This window comes from Cydia splendana, chromosome Z (assembly GCF_910591565.1).
Source record: "Cydia splendana chromosome Z, ilCydSple1.2, whole genome shotgun sequence".
Lineage (NCBI taxonomy): Eukaryota > Metazoa > Arthropoda > Insecta > Lepidoptera > Tortricidae > Cydia > Cydia splendana.
In genome coordinates, this window is record NC_085987.1 from 18025791 (window position 1) to 18050936 (window position 25146).

Genomic DNA, 25146 nt, shown 5'->3' on the forward strand with positions numbered 1-25146 from the left:
TATGTACTGTGTGTTTTCCTTGAAAGAATAGCCACTACATTCCAAAGCCAGGCCACTACAGTCTGGTTTGTATCATCACATTAACATGTTCACATTAAATATATGTTTCATCATCCTATCTTTACTTTGATAACAGCAAAATAGCATGGTTATATGGTGTGGCACGGTGTGAAGGCCGAAGATATTTTTTTTTTATACATTATCATTCATCCATGTTGCACTCACAGAGTTGCAGGTTAGGGTCATATTTGTTATTTGTAACAAATTTGTCCTATTGTGTTTTAATCTATATTCTAACAATATCAATTGTTGCAACTGCGAATTGTCTCTTAATAGCAAGTGTTATTTGTAGTTGTATTTAGAAATTATATTCGATTCAAGTGCCTTTTTAGCTATAGCAAATTTCTCTTAGCTAATGCTGGCAATAGCAACTGCGAACTTTCATTTAATTGCTACAAGTGTTTTGTATTGTTTTTGTTGTACCTATCATGCAGTCGCAATTTTAATAGAGTTTTAAATGTCCATCAGAAATTCCGTAGTAAATACCTATATGTCTTAAAAGTTAAAACGGCATAGCGAAGGTATAATATACTTTATATATTTTGCTAACTTCATGTAATAATTCAATATTTATCATAAAATATTTGAGTTAAACAAGATTTTGTTGAAACAATATGTAAAATTAAGAACGATTTACATATGTAGTAGTAGAGCCATTTATTCCAATAAATATTACATTTAGTTTACATAATATACAATTATTATTATTATTTTATATAGATAGATTTAGTATGAATAATATTTTCGATTTAGATTATTGTTCCATGCATTAATATAATAGTTTAATTTTATAAGTAATTTAATTATTCTATTCTATTTCTTAATTATTTATTGAGATGTCCATTTGTGGACATAGGCCTCCTCCATCGTGTGCCATGTATTTCTGTCCGTGGCAATTCTCGTCCAGGCTACGCCAGCCACGGCCTCGATGTCGTCCCGCCAGCGGCGCCGCGGGCGACCCCGTGATCTCTTGCCGTCGCGCGGGTACCAATGTAGCATTTTTTCGCTCCAGCGACCGTCTTTTGTTCGTGCTGTGTGCCCGGCCCATTTCCATTTCAGTCGGCAAATTAGTTCGGCGGCATCAGTAATTTTGGTCTTTTTACGGATGTCGACGCTCTTTATTTTATCTAATAATTTGATGCCAAGCATGCTGCGTTCTGCTGTTCTTTGAAATACCCGTACTTTCTTAATTAGTTCATTAGTTATGGCCCAGGTCTGACATCCGTCAGTCAAACAAGATTTTGTTGAAACAATATGTAAAATTAAGAACGATTTACATATGCTCATGCGAAAATATGGTCTTCGCCCATTATTATTATAGAAATTAGACATTAACAGTTAGCCTAGCAGTTAGCAGCCATGCAATGTTTGTAATGAATTGATAAGGAAAGTTGTGCAAATATGATGGGATTGCGTGTTAGTACATTACGATACAAGTGCGAAAAGAGGGAAATTCTCAACGAGTGGCGATAAATTGAAACACGACCGAAGGGGGCTCGGTCGACACGAGTTGCGAATTACCTTTTCGAACGTGTATTGTACAACGTTTTACAGTAGGTACATATGGCCCTTTAAATTTTTGACAGAAGCACGTATTGTCCTTAATCCCGCCCTAGGGCGGTAAAGTAGCACCATATATACCTACTGTAATAGTTATTTACGATACAAGTGCGAAAAAGAGGAAATTCGAAACGAGTGGCGATAAATTAAAACACGACCGAAGGTTTACCTATTCGCACGTGTATCGTACAACGTTTTACAGTACATATGGCCCTTTAAACTTTTGACATCGCACGAAAAGTGCTATTTTACGCCAATAGTAATTACAACGCAGTAATTACAACATTTGAATACCTTAAATAATCCACGCTCTCTTGCAAAAATTACTGCCGATAACCGGGCAATAAAATATCACTTTAAATATTGAATGCTAGTGCTGCTGAAGCGGCTATATGTACAAAATAACTGAAATAAGGAAAATATATGCATAATTCCTCCTTGCATTAAATCAGCTGGGTATAAAAACCCAAACCTAATATGTTAATAGTGTCAAATTGCTCTTGATAAATTCAAGTTTCTAACCTCGAAACGAAAGCCGGTGTGTTCCCGTTTGCCCTGCCCCACTTATATGAAAATTATATATAACTTGCCCTAGTTGCTAAGAGCAGGAAGAAATATAGCATAGATATGGGGGGTAGGCACGGTACGATCTCGTGGCTACCGGGCCAAATTAGCTTTGTTTGACCTTAGGAACAATCGTGCCAAGCGGCATCGCCTGAGACAAAAGTGCATGCTCACTGCACTCACTTAGCCTATGAATTCATTTTCAAAAAATTATAATTTTTTAAAGGCTTCATCTCGGAAACTTCTCGATCTACAGAGATAATTATAGTATGTACCGTATGTAGCAAAGACCGTAGCCGTGTTTACATGCATGGCCCTTTCACCAAATTTTTACTGTATTTTTCTTAAGAGCCCTTATGACAAGTATTATTTCCGGTAAGTTTCAGCTTCCTATCTTTGTTATTTTATGGATATATATTTTTTAAATTTTCAGAAAAATGCTTTTTTTACATTGGCTAATGGAATTTACGTAAACTTTTGGTTCAGTATTCTATATATAGAGACTTACAAGTGCAAGCATAAACAAGTCTGCAAACAATCGGAACTACCGGATTTGACGCGAATGCTAAATTTATAAAATTACTGTATTAATCGTCTTGTTCGCAAACCCTAAATTTTCTTGTAGTATTTGTCCGAAATCTTTATTGTTAGTCTGTTCGGAAAGGGTCGTGGAATGTATGGGGCTCAATACATTCCACGACTCATCTCTTTCCGAACAAGACTACTCGGGAGGATTGGGTAAAATATCAAAAAAGGGTAAGTAAAGTTGTATTACTTAAATGAAAAGCGATATAGGTATGCATATGCAGTACATCGCGCTTGCAGATAACTTGCGCAACAAACCAGACAAAAAAGATAGGAAATGAAACGATAATTTATTAGTAATTAGCACCTTTAATTAACTGAAAAAACAAATATAATTAATATTTCATGGTGTTTAAAAACTAGGGTCAGGTGGGGTAAATATAAGACACGGGTCTACAACTTATTATATTTCATTCCTATTCTATTTAAAAAGAAGTCTACACACAAGGCTCCTTTTTAAATGGAGTAGGAATGAAGTAGAATATGTTTTTGAGTGTTAAAAACTTAGTCTTATTTTCACCCCACCTGACCCTACAGGTGCCCTGTACATATAACTGTATTATAAAGAGATTTTTTTTTAAGAAACATAAATAATACCTACGTTATTAAGACTTAGGATTAAATACATCCACTCAATTGTACTCAAACAGTATTCATACAAAAATTCTACAAGAAACATACTCTATAAAATAAATTAAATAACACCTCGAAAACATCTTATCAGTCGGCTTGTACAACTCCCACTCGAGCGGCAGCGATGTACATTACTCAGGCGTTATAAGAACCTACATTTTAGTTCTCAACTTATTTATTTTTCTGTGTATATGAAACTGGGGTCCATTTCTCGAACAGTATTATATATTTGGAAGGCCGATCGCAAAGTTCCTGTGTAATGTTTTGACGATACGTGTTTGAGAAAATAAAACATCGATAAATCTGTTATCGATAAGTCATGGATTAATATTTAAAATATGTAACTTCTACTTGCTGTATGTAAGTTAACGAGATATTTCAAGAATGCAAATCAATTACAAAGCGGTAAGTACATAATTTCTTTATTACATAAATATGTACATATATTTAGTACTTAAAAATGAAAACGTAAACTGCAGTATACAGTGCCGAAAGAATAGAAAACTACCATACTAGAATTCAAAAGCAAATAAAGATCGAACGTGTTGTGTATTTTGCGGTAGCTATCTTCTTAGAAAATGTAATAAATACCTATCTATAACGTTAAGGTAACATTGATAACAGACATGTCGATATTTCACTTTGTCAATCACTTTATTTTGCCACAAAAACTTCTATGCCTAATAGTCACATTAAATCAATAGATAGGTAGGATAGGTTCGTTTAGTTACTTCAGATGCTCGAAGGGCAAATTGTCCAGAAATAGGAGCCCCGCTATCCGTCGACTCAGAGGGTCTACCGCGGACTACGTTCTACATGATGCCTCCCTGACACACTTACGTACGAATGTACAAGTGCGGCAGAGAGGCAACACGTCAAACGTGGTTCGCGGTAGGCCCTCGGGGAACGATACAATGATTTTCACTGTTCACGATATGCCTAGGAATTTCATGATTTGTCTGATTTTACGTTCGCTGCCGACATATATACTAAATATTATTAGTGTGTTAATTGTCATGGAAAAAGTGTTTGACAGTTCATGGACTAATAACATTCGTTTGATGTCAATGTCGTTCGAGATATGGGCCCCGATATGTTTATTTTTATGAACTAAGGAATTAGGGTAAACTACGCAATGATTGGCTCATTAAATTAGGTACAGTTATTGGCCCCTATTTTTGTGAAATTATTTCATTGCTGCCTTAAAATAAGGCTATAGGGACTAATCATGTATTCATACGTCAGTTAATCAGATTACCCTTTTTATTGTCTTAGCCACATGTAGGTCTACCTAATCGCGTGTGATTATGCTCCAAAAGTGCGAGTTAGACTCGCGCACGAAGGGTTCCGTACCATTATTTAAAAAAAGGCAAGAAAATCACATTTGTTGTATGGGAGCCCCACAGAAATACACCATCTGTGAAAATTTCACTGTCTAGCTATCACGATTCATGAGATATAGCCTGGTGACAGACAAATAGACAGTGGAGTCTTAGTAATAGGGTCTCGATTTTACCCTTGCGTACGGAACCCTAAAAAGCGAAGTTAGAATAGATCAGACGAGAAGCTTTATGAGTTATAAATGTTTATTTTATTTTCGTACTTGAGTATCACCGCTCAGAGATCAAGTACGACAGCGCACTCTAGTGTCAGTCACTAGAGGCACGTGGAACCTTGCTACCGGTCAAACGTGACGGCATTTTACTAGGCTAAGTAGACATTTTACTGTTTGTTACTCGAGGGGGTGCTATTTCTAACTCCGATTACCTTTAGAAACTGGCTCATCCGGTATAAGATACATAAGTGATTCCAGGAAAACATATTATCCTCTACAGATATAACGCTGTTCGTTGTTACAAAGTAGATTTGCTAGTGGGTTTGGCGACAATGGATATTGGTACAATGTACATCGGTGGCGGTGACGGTAGCGGCTGCGGCTGTGGCTGAGCCTAGAGGTAGGCGCTGGTGTCCTGGTAGTCATCGTCGCTGTCCGAGCCGTCGTCCGTCAGCTGGCGGAGTGCGGCCGCTTCCGCCCCCAGCCCTTCAGAGCTCGACGCATCTGCCACAACAAACAAACGCCATTTAACAACGCACTCGCATCGGATCTCACTCTGTATGGTTTTCATTGGGCGGTGACGACAACTTAAACTGCGGTGGCTGGTGCCCTAAATTCAAAGTTAATCCATCTGGGACTGTCAATGAATACCTATTGATGATTGAGTACAAAGACAAGGGCGAAGGGCGTAACTATTATTAGAAAGAGTGGAAAGTAATAATTAAACAAGATTATTGAAGCGATGGCGGGAGTTTATTACAGAAAAAAGGCGAGGGCAATTGACAAGGATGTGATGTTACTGCAAGACAAATCCCTATTGTGATGGCTGCCACAAACAAAAGTGGCCTTGAAATACAAGAGTAATTTTTTTTTACAGTAAGGTAAACGTACTGGTGCTCGACGCGGTCCCACCCAAGTAGCACAGATTAGCTGTATAGCAGCCGCATAATGAAGTACGAATACGCTTGAAGCTGGAATATAAAAGCTGCATAAGAGCTGTATAAGCGTCTTTTCAGCTTTTATAACTCTTAAATGGGCACAAATTTAGGCAGCCTTAAGTTCACATAGTTACTTAAGAGCATTGTAGCAGCAATTTAATGGAATTATAAGGGGTAACAGGAGTTATAAGAGATGTATATTGACTGGGTAAGAAACCACCAGTTACCCTTTATTCAGCTAATATGTCACAAGTGCGCCCTAATACCGGGAAAGATTGACGTTGGGCTGAATAAAAGATAATTAATAACATACGTTTACACCTCTGCCTTAAAAATCAGCTATTATATTTCGTATAGTGACGACGAACGCAGGGGTGAACATATTTATATTGAAGCAAAAACGTTAAGCGCAACGACACCATAAGTCATTTTGTTAAAGTGTTTAGTTAAATGTTTGTACATGATCTTTTATATATTAATGCGAATAAGATGTTTGGGAATGCAAGTTTATTGACATTATATATATACATTATCTAAGAAAATTTCAGTGCGCCACGAAAATAATCAGTATTTATTTAAATAAATGATATAAATAAGCTATGTGTAAAAACTATTTCAGTGGTTTGGACAGAATTATGAGATAAAAAGTTAATAATACGTTATAGAAAGTACTAAACTAATGATTTAGGTTAAGAACTCAGGCACAAAACCTTATTGTTACCCTTAAAAGTTGGAAAAGCAATTTTAATTTTGTAGGTTATATACAATAAAATGGCGGTCAATGTTAAAAAGCAACGTGAACCTTTAAAATTCTAATATGCAGCATAGGACTGTTATATATCTGACAAAGATACTTAAGTGAACCACTATACAGTCCAAGTCGTTATTTCGATACACGAGTGAACCTCTAAACAATTATAAGGCATCTTGTGAACGTTTAAACAGCCGCTATGCAGACAGTCCCAATGGTAGTATAATAGGCTGCTTAGCGGTAAACATGTTCAGCGCTAAGCCGTATTATGCGCCACATGTGTTCGATTATACGTCTATTGGTTTCATAATAGTTCACTCGTTCTCCCTTATAATAAGTCAGCGAAATAAAAGCTGCTTTAGCGGTAAACATGTTCAGCGATAAGCTGTATTATGCGCCCCATGTGTTCCATTATACGTCTATTATCTTCATAATAGTTCATTCGTGCTTCCTTAAAAAGTCAGAATAATAAAAGCTGCTTAGCGGTAAACATGTTCAGCTATAAGCTGTATTATGCCCATGCCCCATGTGTTCCATTTATACGTCTATTCCCAAGTAGCACAGATTAGCTGTATAGCAGCCGCATAATGAAGTACGAATACGCTTGAAGCTGGAATATAAAAGCTGCATAAGAGCTGTATAAGCGTCTTTTCAGCTTTTATAACTCTTAAATGGGCACAAATTAGGCAGCCTTAAGTTCACATAGCTACTTAAGAGCATTGTAGCAGCAATTTAACGGAATTATAAGGGGTAACAGGAGTTATAAGAGGTGTATATTGGCTGGGTAAGAGACCACCAGTTACCCTTTATTCAGCTAATATGTCACATGTGCGCCCTAATACCGGGAAAGATTGACGTTGGGCTGAATAAAAGATAATTAATAACATACGTTTACACCTCTGCCTTAAAAATCAGCTATTATATTTAGTATAGTGACGACGAACGCAGAGGTGAATATATTTATATTGAAGCAAAAACGTTAAGCGCAACGACACCATAAGTCATTTTGTTAAAGTGTTTAGTTAAATGTTTGTACATGATCTTTTATATATTAATGCGAGAAAGATGTTTGGGAATGCAAGTTTATTGACATTATATATATACATTATCTAAGAAAATTTCAGTGCGCCACGAAAATAATCAGTATTTATTTAAATTAATGATATAAGTAAGCTATGTGTATAAACTATTTCAGTGGTTTGGACAGAATTATGAGATAAAAAGTTAATAATACGTTATAGGAAGTACTAAACTAATGATTTAGGTTAAGAACTCAGGCACAAAACCATATTGTTACCCTTAAAAGTTGGAAAAGCAATTTCAATTTTGTAGGTTATATACAATAAAATGGCGGTCAATGTTAAAAAGCAACGTGAACCGTTAAAATTCTTATATGCAGCATACGACTGTTATATATCTGATAAAGATACTTAAGTGAACCACTATAAAGTCCAAGTCGTTATTTCGATACACTAGTGAACCTCTAAACAGTTATAAGGCATCTTATGAATGTTTTAACAGCCGCTATGCAGACAGTCCCAATGGTAGTATAATAGGCTGCTTAGCGGTAAACATGTTCAGCGCTAAGCCGTATTATGCGCCACATGTGTTCGATTATACGTCTATTGGTTTCATAATAGTTCACTCGTTCTCCCTTATAATAAGTCAGCGAAATAAAAGCTGCTTTAGCGGTAAACATGTTCAGCGATAAGCTGTATTATGCGTCCCATGTGTTCCATTATATGTCTATTGGCTTCATAATAGTTCATTCGTGGTTCCTCAAAAAGTCAGAATAATAAAAGCTGCTTAGCGGTAAACATGTTCAGCTATAAGCTGTATTATGCGCCCCATGTGTTCCATTTATACGTCTATTGGCTTCATATTAGTTCACTCGTGCTCCTTTAAAAGTCAGCGTAATAAAAGCTGCTTAGCGGTAAACATGTTCAGCGATAAGCTGTATTATGCGCCACGTGTGTTCCATTATACGTCTATTGGCTTCATAATAGTTCATTCGTGCTTCCTTAAAAAGTCAGCGTAATAAAAGCTGCTTAGCGGTAAACACGTTCAGCGATAAGCTGTATTATGCGCCACATGTGTTCCATTATACGTCTATTGGCTTCATATTAGTTCACTCGTGCTCCCTTAAAAGTCAGTGTAATAAAAGCTGCTTAGTGGTAAACATGTTAAGCGACAAGCTGTATTATGTGCCACATGTGTTCCATTATACGTCTATTAGCTTCATAATAGTTCACTTGTGCTCCCTTAATAAGTCAACGTAATAAAAGTCCACTATTACCTCCTTATACAGCACATGGCGTAATTTTATCCACTAAACATACCTTATAACGGTTAAAGCATTTGATAACCCTTAAAGCTGTATAGGGTCGTAGCAAATATACCTTTATATCACTCTTTGCGTGTTAATGGTAGTTTTCAGAGCCGAAATGCAGCTTTTAATCAGCCCTAAGCTATATAAATATCACTGAGATCTATTATACAGCTGTAGGACCACGAGTGTGCTCTTATAAGTGTCTTAATACGCACAGAGCGTTAGATAGAACTAAAAGTGAGTAGTTATAGAGCTATCTGTGCTACTTGGGTTAGCTTCATATTAGTTCACTCGTGCTCCCTTAAAAGTCAGCGTAATAAAAGCTGCTTAGCGGTAAACATGTTCAGCGATAAGCTGTATTATGCGCCACGTGTGTTCCATTATACGCTATTGGCTTCATAATAGTTCATTCGTGCTTCCTTAAAAAGTCAGCGCAATAAAAGCTGCTTAGCGGTAAACACGTTCAGCGATGAGCTGTATTATGCGCCACTTGTGTTCCATTATACGTCTATTGGCTTCATATTAGTTTACTCATGGTCCCTTAAAAGTCAGTGTAATAAAAGCTGCTTTAGCGGTAATCATGTTAAGCGAGAAGCTGTATTATGTGCCACATGTGTTCCATTATACGTCTATTAGCTTCATAATAGTTCACTTGTGCTCCCATAATAAGTCAACGTAATAAAAGTCCACAATTACCTCCTTATACAGCACATGGCGTAATTTTATCCACTAAACAGACCTTATAACGGTTAAAGCATTTGATAACCCTTAAAGCTGTATAGGGTCGTAGCAAATATACCTTTATATCACTCTTTGCATATTAATGGTAGTTTTCAGAGCCGTAATGCAGCTTTTAATCAGCCCTAAGCTATATAAATATCACTGAGATCTATTATACAGCTGTAGGACCACGAGTGTGCTCTTATAAGTGTCTTAATACGCACAGAGCGTTAGATAGAACTAAAAGTGAGTAGTTATAGAGCTATCTGTGCTACTTGGGCAGTACATATCATCTTGAAACTTAACTCATTGTCAATAGAGGTGACAGTAAGGTGTCATCTATTGGGTATTAGCATGTCGAGCACTAGTACGTTTACCTCACATATGGTGCTAATTTACCGTCCTAGTGCGGTAACTTAGCGTGCGTATGTCGAAAATTTAAAAGCCCATATGTATGTAGGTACTGTAAAACGTACAATCACGTGCGAAACGGTTATTCACAACTCGTGTTGAAAACACTCCCTTCGGTCGTGTTTTAATTTATCGCCACTCGTTCAGAATTTACTAGTTTTCGCACTTGACTCGCATTTGACTGAACTTTGGTTTTAACGCTTTCACCGTGATCGATGGTTTTGGTGCAACTGGCCCTATAATGAGTAGTGAGACTATAACAAGCGATGTCTCTACTATTCCTATTGAAAGTTTCACAAAATCATCACTTTCGGACTTGATATTAGTATTAATTTACCGTCTCTAAATAATTGCTTTTAGATTAATCCACGGCTAAAGCGGTAGCTAAAGGTGGCGTTATTCATAACGCCACCTTTAGCTACCGTTAATAACTCAAGCTAAAACCAAAGTGTAATTAAGCGTGCCATTGTGAGACACGTAGTGCGGTGAGCAGCGTGTTGATGTGAGTGTGTATTAGGTAGGGCTAGACTAGCTAAGCAGAGCATATTACCCAGTTACCTGCTTGCGGCTCCCACAGCGTCTCGTAACGGCGCGATTTGGGTGGCGGCGGCGAAGCTGAGCTTCTGAAAAGTAAAGAATGTTGGTTCTAGTCCAGTATAATTAGCAATTTCAGAAACGAGGGCATAAAGCATTCGTCTCTGTAAGTGCGAAGACAACTAATCGTATGTAGTGTCAGTAGTGGCACGTTACCTATGCGCGCGAGCGTGTGCAAGGGCGCGCGCGAGCGCGGGCGCGGAGGCGTGGGCGGAGGCGAGCGCGAGCGCGCGGTCCTGGGAGTCGTCGCCGTTCTCGCTGGGCGGCGGCGAGGCGCGCGGCGACGGCGGTTGGCTGAGCGCCTGCATGAGCCGCCCCTTGGACTCGTTCCAGATGCTGGACAGCCGCCCGTCCGGCCCGAACAGCAGCAGGAACGCGTCGATCAGCTCGCGCGACTTCTCCTCCCACTTCGTCAGGATGTCGACGCGCTTCTCGCCGATGTTCGTCATTACCTGAACGAGGATTACGTGAATACGGAGTGCTCTCGCAGCAGCGGAACGAACGCTCTTTACATTATCTTAAGCAATTACATGTCATCACCAGAGAAGCGGCGACTAATCATACACGCGGTACCTTCTTGCCCTTGTCCTTGAGCTCGTCCATCTTGTTCTGCAGGCGGAACTTCTTCTCGTTGAGGAAGGACACGTTGAGCTCCTTGGCGGAGTAGCCGCGCGCCAGGTTGCGCCGCACGTAGATGTCGTAGTCGCGCACGATCCGCGCCACGATGTCCGACGTCGACACGCCTGCAATAATCACGCAGCGACATGTAGTAGGTACAGCTCCCACCACGCCACCACCACTCCAACACGTGTTCACGGCAGTGGCAGACCAACGTGGGAAGTACATTCCAGACATAGATAACAGTACCAAATTTAATATTTGACAAATAAGAAAAGATGTTTATACCCAGGGCCGTCTTAAACTATGCTGAGGCCCTTGGGCACATAAGAATTTGGGGCCCTTTTGGAAAGTAAAGAAAGCGAATTAAACTATCATTTTTAATACAGTTGCTCAAAAAGTGCTACTTTATGTAGCTGTCTAGCGTTCGCAAAGTTGGTTTTTGCGAACTAGTGCTTTTTACTTTTCCAGCTTTTTAAATTTAATTCTGACCTTAATCCAAATCCGTCCACACCAAATAGTTTTGATGTTCAAAAACTTTATATAATTTTTATTTTGCCATTAAACATTTATTACGTACAAAAAGTATTGTTACAAGATATAAAGTAAATATTAATTAGTTATTATATAAATAAAACGTTAGTCTGTTCGGAAAGAGAAGAGTCGTGAAATGTATTGAGCCCCATACATTCCACGACTCTTCTCTTTCCGCACAGACTCTATATAATACGATGTTTCACTAAAAATCTTTTTTATTATTTGGCTGAACTATCTTTGCCACGTTGGTTGTCGTTAACAGAAAAAATATAAAATTAAAAAGTAAAACCGGCGCACGCCATTTTCTCTTAAAATTTAGTTATTCTGTCCTTCGGGGCCCCTTGAGGATGGGCGCCCTGGGCACGGGCCCCTTGTGCCCTTATGGTAAAGACGGTACTGTTTGTACCTTTATCTACACACATGTCATAAACCCTCTATGATGCCTTCAAAATCCGTAAATAATGGCCCACATTACGATAAACTGTTTACTGATTACATAAATTCTGTGAATAACATCATTCATCTTATCTGTGAAAATGTTGTAATAGCTTCATTACTAGGTATAGATGGTCAAGCAAATCTTGTCAGTAGAAAAAGGCGCGAAATTTAAATTTTCTATGAGACGATATCCCTTCGTGCCTACATTTCTCAAAGGGTCTAGCAGGCTAAGGAAGGAGAAGTGGCTCCTGTGACGAATATCGGATTTTTATAATGTCATTTGTTGGCTATCTTATAATATAATAACACCTTAACTTTCAGCCCCCTATCTTGAACCGTCACCGAGATAATGTCAAAAATGTCATTTTATCGACACATTTTTCAAAGTCGTTTTTCTCCTGAACTATATAAGGTAGAGCAATCAAACCAAATCATAGCTACAAAGAATGAGTAGGAGTATAACTCAGATTTTTTTAAATATTTAATTGCCTGAAAAAATAATGGTTAAAATTAAAATGCCAGAGATTTTTTTGACAGCTCTTTTCAACAAGTATTTGTAAAGGTACACCTATGAAAAAAATCACATAAACTACAAATAGTATTAGCTATTACCATGCGAAAAAACAATTCAATATAATTGGAGCAACATACTTAAAAAATTAAATGACACCGAAAGCGTTTAGCTATCAAAGGCGTCTTTCATTCTGAAAGAGATTTTCTGTTTAAATGAGGTTTAATTTCGTTGCCTAGCAACAGAGAACAGGTTTATTTTGAACTTGACGCATGGCTGTCAAAAAAGGTTACTCAACTCATTTGATAGTTAAACGCAAGACCCCAACGTTTTCTGTTCACTTTGACGGCGCAGCAACTAGTATCACTTCTCTCTACTCGCTCTTTTAAAAATGCCATTTGTCAAAAAAGGACAACCATACTGTTGGCATAGATGAACTTCAAATCAAAGTGTTACCTTATCGACATGGCTACAGCAAGGTGGTGTTAAATTGTTAATCGTACACTAAACAAGTGGTAACAGTGACAGCTCGCTGAGCCGGAATCTCTATATATTATAAATCTATGGTTAAACGCTTTCGTTGTCATTTTTTTTTTAAGTATGTTGCACCAATTATATTGAATTGATTTTTCGCATGGTAGTAGCTAATACTATTTGCAGTTTATGTGATTTTTTCCATAGGTGTACCTTTACAATTACTTGTTGAAAAGAGGTGTCAAAAAAAACTGAGATTTTAATCATTATTTTTTCAGGGAATAAAATATTTAAAAAAATCTGAGTTATACTCCTACTCATTCTTTGTAGCTATGATTTCGTTAGATTGCTCTACCTTATATAGTTCAGGAGAAAAACGACTTTGAAAAATGTGTCCATGACATTATCTTGGTGACGGTTCAAGATAGGGGGCTGAAAGTTAAGGTGTTTCTATATTATAAGATAGCCAACAAATGACATTATAAAAATCCGATATTCGTCACAGGGGCCACTTCTCCTTCCTTAGCCTGCTAGACCCTTTGCCGCCTTTTCTACTGACAAGATTTGCTTGACCATCTATATATCAAAATCGATTTGGTAATGCATTCAAATTTCGAAAATCTCTGAAAAAAAAAAGCAATTTGATTTGACCTAGGGATTGCAATCCGGTCCGGCGGATCCGGTAATCCGGCCGGATCCGGCACTTTTTAGGAGCTACCGGATCCGGTCAAAATCACCGGATCCGGGAAAATAGAAATAAAGACCGCGCATAGCACCCACTGTGCGTTTTAGGTGAGATAAAGGCGACGGATGGAAGAAAGAAGTTAAATAGAATAAAGAATGAATGAAAAAGTCATGATTTAGTATAAGTAATAAGAAAATACTGAAGATGATACGATGATTGAGAACAGAAGAGGATTTCCTCTTCTTTCATGTTGGTGGCACGAATCCGTTCGATACGACGATTACTTAAATACTTAGAAGTAAAAATTAAAGGATGGAGATGTCATGGAAGGCATTTGTCACGACCGGTCTGGCCTAGTGGGTAGTGACCATTCAGTCCCTGCCTCTTGCCTATGAAGCCGATGGTCCTGGGTTTGAATCCCGGTAAGGGCATTTATTTGTGTGATGAACACAGATATTTGTTCCTGAGTCATGGATGTTTTCTACGTATATAAGGATGTATTTATAAATATACTATACGTATATATATCGTGGCCTAGTAGTACTACTTAGCTTTGCTTGGTTTGGGGCTACGAGTAGGTCGATCTGTATAAGATTGTCCCCAAATATTTATTTATGAATTATTTATTTATTTGTGGTTTAGACTATAAAACTATTTTCACGGATAAAAAATGAAAGCAAGATAATATTGGAGCGCATTTCATACAATTTTGGTTAAAACTAAAAGTAAAATATCTTGTTACTAGAATGGTTGTCAGCGTTACAAATAATTCCATCAATGAACAGTTACGAAAACTTGTCCTTTCAAGGAGTTCCAATTACCATCCCATAATTATCCCATTAACAGGTTTTGGAATCTAATCAAAATTATAATTTTATTGTAAACGTCAATTTGAGCAGAATGTGAATGATTAAATATAATAAAATTAATAAATGACTTAGATTTCAAATTTAGATTGACATTGTGACACTTTTTAATATGTACTTAGTTTTATTTTATTGTTAAAAAGCTTCGAGCAACACGGAAGGGAGGCGGCATTCGCACTATTTCCCCTCTGCCGAGGTACAAGATTAGCGCGTCAATCTAATCTAGCGCGGGTAATAAAACTAGTTGCACTTGGATTTTTCACTAGACCGAGTCCAGTCGCGCGCGTGAACACTGCTGCACAAAAATGCCTGTTTGCTCTGTTTTTTGTTATAAAAAGAGGTCGGGGACATCAAATTTACAAAAAGAAAGTGTTACATTTCACATGTAATATTTTTTTTTACATATCATACGTTTAATTACATTCAAACACAATTATTATATTTTAGTCTCATGTAATTGTTGGATTTATCGATTTTGCTCGCTCAGTACAAATTGCGGATCGGTCGAGCGACAAATCCGACTTCTCATCTCTCAGAATACAATAACATACTTCAACGAAAATGTGTTAGTGTGCGTGTTGTGACACTTGTCACTCGTCCGTACACAAAAAGAGATCGAGGTTTGCAAGATTTGTCTTTGACGTGTGTCATTTTCTATGTATTTGTGTCGTCATTACAGATTGGATTTCGTATGTAAGTGTGTGAGAAGTGCGACTGTGTGCACCTTTCCCCCCGCGAAAAATGGCAGAAAGATTTGTACGGTGAGATATCGCTTGGGCCCCTCCCTTCCGATGTGTCGGAAGCCGGTGTTGCTCGAAGTTAAAAAGTTATTTCATATTAACTTCAAATTGTTGTTTTAAGAATACATTTGTAAAAATACCCTTTGTTTCTCATATAACTTGAAAAATATGTCATTTAATTAACTTTAATATCCTTATACCTAACCGGATTCGGTCCGGCCGGATCTGGCCGGATTGTGGCCAAAATCCGGCCGGATCCGGCCGGATTGAAAATTAATCCGGTTTGCAATCCCTAATTTGACCCCTAGTCTAATATCAGTCGAGATGACGTTTTATTCGAAATCTTATGACAATTGCATACAATATTGACAAATCTCGCATGTTAGTTGGTATCGAACCATAGATATACAGGGTGGAACATTTCTAGAGACTGAGCTGAAAGGTTAGTGTTATCTAAGTGATCTACAATCGAGTTATTATAATAGTAAAGCAGGATTTAAAAGTAAAATAAAATTATTAAGGCGCGGTGTGTAGTAAAATACGCTTTTTTGTAACCATATTTACAGACTTTTACAAGGATTTCATGCATTATTTTCTAGTATGTATAACTTTAGTCCTTGAACTACGTTATTGCTTGTCAGAAACACAACGGCTCATTATTATCTCGATAGAATCTTAAGTTGAAAACATGCTTAAAGCTGTCTTTTGATCCATATTTTAGAAGTACTACGACGAAAATGGATATGAAACTTACCTCATTCGATAGCTTTTAAGTAAATCTTCGTTATTGCTGGTCCTTTTATCGATACGTTAATCTTTTCATTCATAATTTTATGAATTCAACTTTTGCCTACTAAATTACACCCTACGCGGCAATACCTTGCGCCCATTCCCCACGCCAGTACGCCCGTGGCCACTGCCAGCGTCGGACCTATGCTAGTTTAGTGGACGTTTCATAAAATGGGTAACCACTGTATAAATATGCAAATATGTTATACACACAATGTTTTTCAACATACTTACGAAGAAAAGCAAAACAATTCTTAATTACTGTGACATTTCAGACATTCGCCCGTCATATTGTCATTTTATAACAAGTTGGGAAGCAAAGGCACACACTCATCTAACCACCCATATAACCATTCCAGTCGCAGAATCACAAAGTGGTAACTAAATGTCAGATGTGTCGTAACAGAGTCCACACAATGTGTCTAGAATTGTTTCGAAACAAAGTGTCGTCGCCGTGTCTACACTTTTCCGTAACAAGGTGTCGACACATTTGTGTGCACTTTGCGTGCGGTTTGCGACTAAATCTGACAGCAAATTTGTGACAGCAAATGTCAATATAAAATACCTCTTGAAAACCAAGGTTTGTCAAACTACTATTAGTGTCTCGTGTGCTCGTAATTCTAGTAAGTCATCATGGGCAATGCAAATGATAATAATCGACCGAAACCATATAAACACCCAACACCCGTCAACCTTTTACAGAAAAGTTTTTAAAGAAATTCAATAAGCTACTTAGGTCAGGCAACGAATGCTCCAAAAGTTGTAGAGGGAAATGCTCGGAACACAATTTTTGACTCCGTAACTCGGTTTGACAAGTTAGGAGGTGAACATATCAAAAGTCCCCGGCCGTAGCCCTTGAGCGGGGGGGAGAGAGGGGGCTTTGAAGGTCCCATTTTCCCGTTTTTCGATTATATCTCGGAAACTATGCATCTCAGCGACATGGCCACTTATACAAAATGAAAGGTAATTTAATTTGTTACAAGTTTATTCCGTCAATTTTTTCGATATGTTGAATAGTTTTTGAGATATCCGCTCTTGAAAGTTTATTTAGGGCTCTCAATTTTATCTTGATATATCTATATCAGTGAAGGTGCTAGGCCGTGTTTGGTATCGTTTTCGTATAAATCTGGGGTGCTGAATCCATTTAAGATATCACATTGACACCATTCCACAAAATAAAAATAAATCTTTTTAGGGTTCCGTACCTCAAAAGGAAAAAACGGAACCCTTATAGGATCACTCGTGCGTCTGTATGTATGTCCGTCTGAATACACAAAATAGTTCTTTACCTATAGATGACAGGAAAACCTATTAGAAATGTGCAGTTAAGCGCGAGTCGGACTTAATGTACGGAACCCTTAATACGCGAGTCCGACTCGCACTTGGCCGGTTTTTTTGAAACTCTTCTTGACGCTTAACCGCTGAACCGATTTCGTTGAAATTTGGTATAGAAATAGTTTGCGTCCCGGAACAGGACATAGGATAGATCTTATAACCAAAATCATCTTTTGAAGGTGTGAAAAGTGGCGTGGAAATTTGTACGGGAAATCAATAACCGCTGAACCGATTTATATGAAATTTGGGATGGTCTACATCTTTGATTTAGTTAAAAATGATGAAAAAACATGACTTCAAACCTAAACTTAAACAGTATTAACTTCAAGAAGTCAATTCTGAATTCCCCCCTACACCTCATTTCACACCTTTAAAGGGTGATTTTTGAGATAACTTATTATATCCTGTCTCGGGACTCAAAATATATGTGTACCAAATTTAAATTAAAACTGTTCAGCAGTTTAAGCGTGAAGAGGAGTTTAAAAGAAAGTATTTTAATAAGTTTATATGTTTTTACTTCGGAATGGTGTCAATGTGATACCTTAACTAAATTTGGTACTGCGAATTTATACGAAAACGATACCAAAACATGGCCTCGTAGCTTTACTGTTGTAGAAGTGAAAATAAAATTGAGTGCCCTAAATTCTTATTACTTGGCCAAACTTGTGTAGAAGGAAAAGGTAAAATAAAAGTCTTCGGCAGGAATATATAAGACACAAATATATTTTTTTTTTGCGTTACTATTTCATTCATCAAATATAAACATACCTTGATTATACTATTCTAGTGAGTCCTCATAGATAAACAAAAACATTTACTTAAAAAATTACAAGGTCGAAATGTCACGGAACTTTTTTTTTTCCTTTATTAAGGGGCTTTTTCGATTGAACGAATATGTCACCCCATAAAAAACAGACTTAATTAACAAAGTTAAAAGAAAGTAAATAGCTACATCTAGTTTAATTACATCACACATTTCTGTCCCTCAGACCGCACTTAACAATATTTAGTACCTTTTCAACAACCTCAGACATGGGGTTCGAAAGGTAGGTATTACATAACCCAATGGAACTGTCATTGTCATGAAATATCTGTCTTCTAAGTCGCTCATTTCGGACACACTCCATTAAAATATGATACACATCCTCGACGCGATTACATAAGGTGCATAATTCCGAATTCACTTTACGCATGAGGTAGGCGAACTTATTCAATGGAATGTGTCCAGAGCGCAATCTCAATAATAAAACTAGATCCTGCCTACACAACACACTATTATCAATCCAAGGAGAATTAAAGGGTTGTGGCTATATTGTCTTATACCAAATACCTTTGTCCCTAGATCTCTCGTCGAAATATTCCTTCCACAATTCGCGACACTTTAATTTGACTAAATGTAAACAGTCATTAGGGGTCATCCATTAATTACGTCACACGTTTAGGGGGAGGGAGGGGGTCAAGAAAATGTGACATGTTGTGACATGGGGGAGGGGGGAGTCACAAACATTGTGATGTCACTTTAACTTCATCAGTAACCGAAAATTAATTTATATTTTTTTATTCGCTGTACAGTTAAATAATGAGATTTTGGATGTAACTTTCGTTGTGTTATAAAACTTATAAAATTACTAATATTTATATATCAAAAATATTTTTTTATTAAAAAAATAATGCCGAGTTAATATTGTCGATTTCGTTGAAAACAAAATTGCCTAAAATGTGACGTCACACCAGGGGGGGAGGGGTTTGCAAAATGTGACCAAGTGTGACAAGGAGGGGGAGGGGTAAAAAAAACCTAGAAATTCGTGTGACGTAATTAATGGATGATCCCTTATTGCCCCCATATAATGTTTCAAGTGAAATTCAATGCCATCGCTGCATGCCTGTTTTGCTAATGCATCAGCTGTCTCATTGCCACTTATACCTACATGCGATGGAATCCATTGCAATATTATAACTTTTGCCATAGATTTAGTAATATGTGAAAAATATAAACTTTTATGACAAAAAAAATCTGGACACAATTTAAGAATCACCCAATTGCGTCGAGGAATCATCTGTATTTTTGCATGTTTCATTACCTCCTCGCTTCTTTTTTGTCCTTTGTATTCTGTAGCAATTTGTTAGATCTGAAAATAAAGATAACTTGCGTCGTCACGGATGTCGATTTATAGGTTTTAGGGAGTGCAGAATTCGAAAACGATGATCATTTTATAATCCAAGATGGCGGCTACGTATTTTGTCATAAAAGTGGAATCCAAAATAGTCATCATTTTCGAAATCTGCGCCCCCCAAAACCTATAAAACGACACCCATGACGACTTTTATGACAGTGCATGGCCGCCATTTTGGATTCCAAAATGGTCATCATTTTCGAAAGCGGGGCCCCCTAAAACCTATAAAACGACATACATGACGACTTTTATGACATAGTGCATGGCCGCCATCTTGGAATCCAAAATGGTCATCATTTTCGAAATCTGCGCCCCCTAAAACCTATAAAACGACACCCATGACGACTTTTATGACATAGTGCATGGCCGCCATTTTGGAATACAAAATGGTTATCATTTTCTAAATCTGCGCCCCCCAAAACCTATAAAACGACACCCATGACGACTTTTATGACATAGTGCATGGCCGCCATTTTGGATTTCAAAATGGTCATCATTTTCTAAATCGGGGCCCCCTAAAACCTATAAAACGACATCCATGACGACTTTTATGACATAGTGCATGGCCGCCATCTTGGAATCCAAAATGGTTATCATTTTCGAAATCTGCGCCCCCTAAAACCTATAAAACGACACCCATGACGACTTTTATGGCATAGTGCATGGCCGCCATTTTGGATTCCAAAATGGTCATCTTTTTCAAAATTGGGGCCCCCTAAAACGTATAAAACGACATCCATGACGACTTTTATGACACAGTGCATGGCCGCCATTTCGGATTCCAAAATGGTCATTATTTTCGAAATCGGCACTCCCTAAAACCTATATATCGACACCCATCTCGACTTTTATGACAAAGTGTTTTGCTACCATCTGCATGCAAGACATTTCTATTATTTTTACGTACAAAAATGGCCCCCTGTCAACTTTCAATCGAGATTTAATCGATAATTTATTCGATTAATATTCAGATTAATTCAATTTCAATCTATGTTAGGTCGACTAAACTAATCGCGATTAAAATTTGAGAATTAACTTTTTTTATTCCATTAATTAGTCGAATAAACAGTTAATCGATTAATGCCCATCTCTGACCACGGCATTTTTACACTTTGAGAATATCTGAAAACAAATCAACACAAGGAGCCATTTTGCAAATCCAGTAACATACCAGTAACTTTGTTATTACTTTTGACAGCGCGTGTCATGTGTCAACACAGAGTCGACACAAAGTCGAAACATTTGTGACTGCAATATTTCTCAGCCTTGAACCATATTTATACATCATAATTAACAAGTTTCGTAGTATGTAAAGCGTTATTTCTGTTATTTAAGTATAGTATACGCATCGAAGTACTAAAAATGCTTCAAATAATATAGTTATGAACACAGGCACTGAGAAGTAAACAATTTCATTTCCGGCTAAACTAAAACAATGGGGTGGCGCGTTGATTATATTACACTTAGTTTATCAAATCACTCGAGCAGTTTAATTCCCCATAATAATTTAAGTCATATTGTAATATAAATGCAAACAATATATAATTACGTCTTGTAATCCGTTTAAGAGATGGCGTATTAATGTCACTTATTTTTATTTAAGTATTTTTCCATCTGACAGTTTCCATTTGACAGGAACAAAATGAACGAATGAACGAATGATTTTGACATAAAGTAGTCGCAAACCCGAAACAATGTGTGCACACGGCGACCACACTTTATGTCACTTTGTGTCATGTGTCGACCCTTCCCCATTTCTGGTAACTGTGTCGACACGGCGACGACTCTGCGACTGGAATTGTGACCGAAACAGATGGTGTCGACACAAGATGTGTCAACACCGCGTCGTAACGGCGACTGGAAATGGTTGTATGGGCAATCCGGAATTCAGTCACGAATGTCACGATTGATAAATTGTGTAAACATATTTTATTAAAGGCTATTAAATTAATCAAATTGAATCATTTTTAAACATATGTGTACGGGATTCAAATACCTATGTGGGAGTGTTTAGTGTTATGGTGGTAACCATTTCACCGCTTTTAGTTTCCGAGTTACCTACATGCGTTTTAAGGGAACTGGTCGAAAAATGCCTAAAATGGTTTTGTGTTTAATATTAGGTAAGGTAGAAGTACTAGTGCTCGACGCTGCACTAGTATTCGACATGGGTATAATGTGTAGCTTTAAAATAGAGCTCGACGGCTAATCTTATTGTCTATTGTTAAGTAAAACCGCTCGTGCCACGTGCCACAACCAGTGCCTACATAAAAAATACGTACTTCGGTTACTGAGTGCCGGCGAGTCGAACGCTACAGAACCTGTCTAAAATGTGTCATCGAGATGCGTAACAAAGGCGCGTTATCAGAGAGCGCACCTACACTGGTTTTTTGAACGTTGGCCTAGCCTGCGCTCAGGTGCCAAATAAAATAATTAAGACCCTTTTTTTGCAGGTAAGTAGCACGTGCGGTTTTACTTAACAATAGACAATAGGATTAGCCGTTGAGCTCTATTTGAAAGCTACACACTACGAGTATACTTTATGTCAAAGTAATATAGGTTAAATTTGAACGGCGACGATCTTTCTGTATTCAAATTTAATTCTTGTCACTTTGACATAAAGTGCCCGTGTCGAATACTATTGCAGCGTTGAGCACTAGTACTTCTACCTTATTTCCGCCAAGTCCGTACCGTGTGATATGGAAATTTATTCCAAAAAATGCTGTTTTTATATACCACACTGGTGGCAAGCAAGTATACGACCCACATTCACCATAGCCTATGGACGCCTGCAGCTACGGGGATGTTACACATCATGCCAAATGTTGATTGATTTATATCAAATAAAAGTCCTAATATATAAAATAAGCTTTCATAAGTAATAGTTACTGATTTTTAAAAAGCGCTTTTCAATTAAAAGACATATCAAGATCGCTTACCTTTTTTCAAGTACTTTCTAATACAAAAAAACGAACTACAGTATTCTTCCTTATTTTCAATACCTACTTGCCCGAAATTGACTTCTAGAATTAGACCAAGTCTGCGACGATTTTGATTGCACATGCAGTGCAAGTGTTAATCATAATTTCATACAGGTTTGTCGTTCAAAATAACACTTGCACTGCGTGTGCAATCAAAATCGTTGCAGAATTTTCTTGGTCTAACTCTATTATATTTTTAAGGTAAGTAAGTACTAATTTCTGTCGCATAATAATTGGGTATAATTTGATTAGGTTCTTAGTTTGTCGGGGTATACTCTGATATTGTATATGATTTTCATTCAAATACGAATTTGCTAATAAACCTTATTCGATATTAATTGCCGGAAAAAATCCCGGAACTGACAAATCAGAATATTCAGAATACCGATGGCGCCAGAATAAGGATGTAGACGTGCTGTGCGGGAATGGCGCGGCGGGGCGCGCGGGGCGCCCGCCCGCCAGTTCTACCACTCGTCTGCTTCACCCCCTCGGAAACGTAAAACTCAAGTATAAGAGCGCCTTAAAATGAAATATTTTTATATCAGTGACAACCCTACAAAGTTATTTACACTTTAAATTGACACATGTCATGTCATTCAATAAGATCTACCTGCTAGGGTTGAAACATACAGATTCTTGCACTAATGTTTAACAAACTGTATCTCAGAAACGGTTAGAAATATTGACGTGATTAATGAGTGAAAAATAAAGTACGTGGCCTGAACAATTTCCAGTTTGCGTAAAAGTCCTTCGTTCTGTTCCACCCGATATAATATATAAAGATTACGTCCAAGCGAGCTGTCACTGGGACCACTTTTGTTTACTGTACGATTAACAATGTGGAAACACCTTGCTGTAGCCATGTCGATAAAGTCATATCGATAAACTATCGACATTTCTTGCAATTTAAATTTTACTTCAAAGGTTTAACAATACCTAAAATGAACAAAATCGCTTTTATTATTTGTTGTGGTTATCAGATCACAATTTTATCGTCACGCCCGGCGGTACTAGAATCAATTTTCAGACGACTTAATTGGCAAAATCTCGGGATTAATGTGAATGGTGCATTGCTGACGCATTTAAGATTTGCTGACGACATAGTGATATTCGCTAAAACACCTGACGTCATCAATCGAATGATAAAAGATCTTACGTTAGAAAGTGGAAAAGTAGGGTTAAAGCTAAATCCCGAAAAGACTAAGATGATGACAAACGGAAACAAAATTACGATACAGTTAGACAACACCGAAATCAAGTACACCGATGAATACATATATCTGGGGCAGCTCATAACACAAGAAGAACCTATGCGAAAAGAAGTAGAGCGAAGAGTGACGAACGCCTGGAAAAGATACGATGTCGATTTCGCATATCAGCGAACTAGACTCCACACTCGCGTTCGCGGCTTCGCCCGCGATTCACGCGCATAGTCTGGAGGGGGCTTTAGGTCTTAGATTAGGGTTCTATAATATGAATATAAAAGTAAAATATAATAACACTTATAAAACAATAATAAATACATATAAACATTATAAAAAATCTTTGTGTGTTGTTTTCTTTATTTATCTTAGGTCTTAGATTAGGGTTATATAATATGAATATAAAAGTAAAATATAATAGAGTCTGTGCGGAAAGAGAAGAGTCGTGGGATTTGAGGGCGCGCCAGTGCTATTTTATTTATGGTTTTTGCTATGCTGACAACACTGGTCACGTGATTATAGTACGACACTAAAGGTCATGATACTTGAATCCTTTTTGTTCCGGTTTTTTACCACGGCTTACTAAATGGACCCTGGTGGTGGTGTCGGCTCGTCAACTCAATCCTCTGATTTAGCGCAGGCACTAGTTTTCTTTTTAAAACACACTCTTGTTTTTATGTCTCAGATACTAAAAAGTGACAGTGCGATTGACAAAAACTGCTAAAACTAGTTAAGAATCTGCCCAATACAACTGTAATTTTAGTACCAAACAAGATAGAGTCTCATTTATGTACTGCCTAATCTGTGCAGTCTAACAGTTATTTTAATACAAAACCGGGTAAATCGGGTAGAAATTTGGCAATAGAACTGTAATTTTACTATCTGGGATATATTTCACCCATTGTAAACTTGACACAATATTAATAATAAATATGAATATGAATAAAAATAGTGCATAAGTAGGTAGGCCTTATTGAAATATGACCGGTTCTCTCATCTCACGATGTTTTACTTCGCCGAAAAGTCACTGCTAAATATGAAATATAATTTCACAACTAACAGAACCTAGTAAACGAACTTACAAATAAAGAAATATTTT

The 25146-nt window shown here is 37.4% G+C and overlaps 1 protein-coding gene across 2 annotated transcripts in view; it reads right to left on the minus strand.

Moving 5' to 3' along the window:
• Positions 1-3682: 3682 nt before the first annotated feature.
• The window catches only part of LOC134804831 (choline-phosphate cytidylyltransferase A-like), a 37022-nt gene continuing 15558 nt past the window's right edge, over positions 3683-25146 (minus strand). For both annotated transcript variants that reach the window (XM_063778103.1, XM_063778102.1), the window contains 4 exons: positions 11274-11443; positions 10857-11152; positions 10665-10729; positions 3683-5461 (listed from right to left, as the gene is read on the minus strand). In XM_063778103.1, coding sequence (XP_063634173.1) covers positions 5352-5461; positions 10665-10729; positions 10857-11152; positions 11274-11443 — 641 coding nt within the window. In that variant the 3' untranslated portion in view covers positions 3683-5351. The remainder of the gene's footprint in view (positions 5462-10664; positions 10730-10856; positions 11153-11273; positions 11444-25146) is intronic.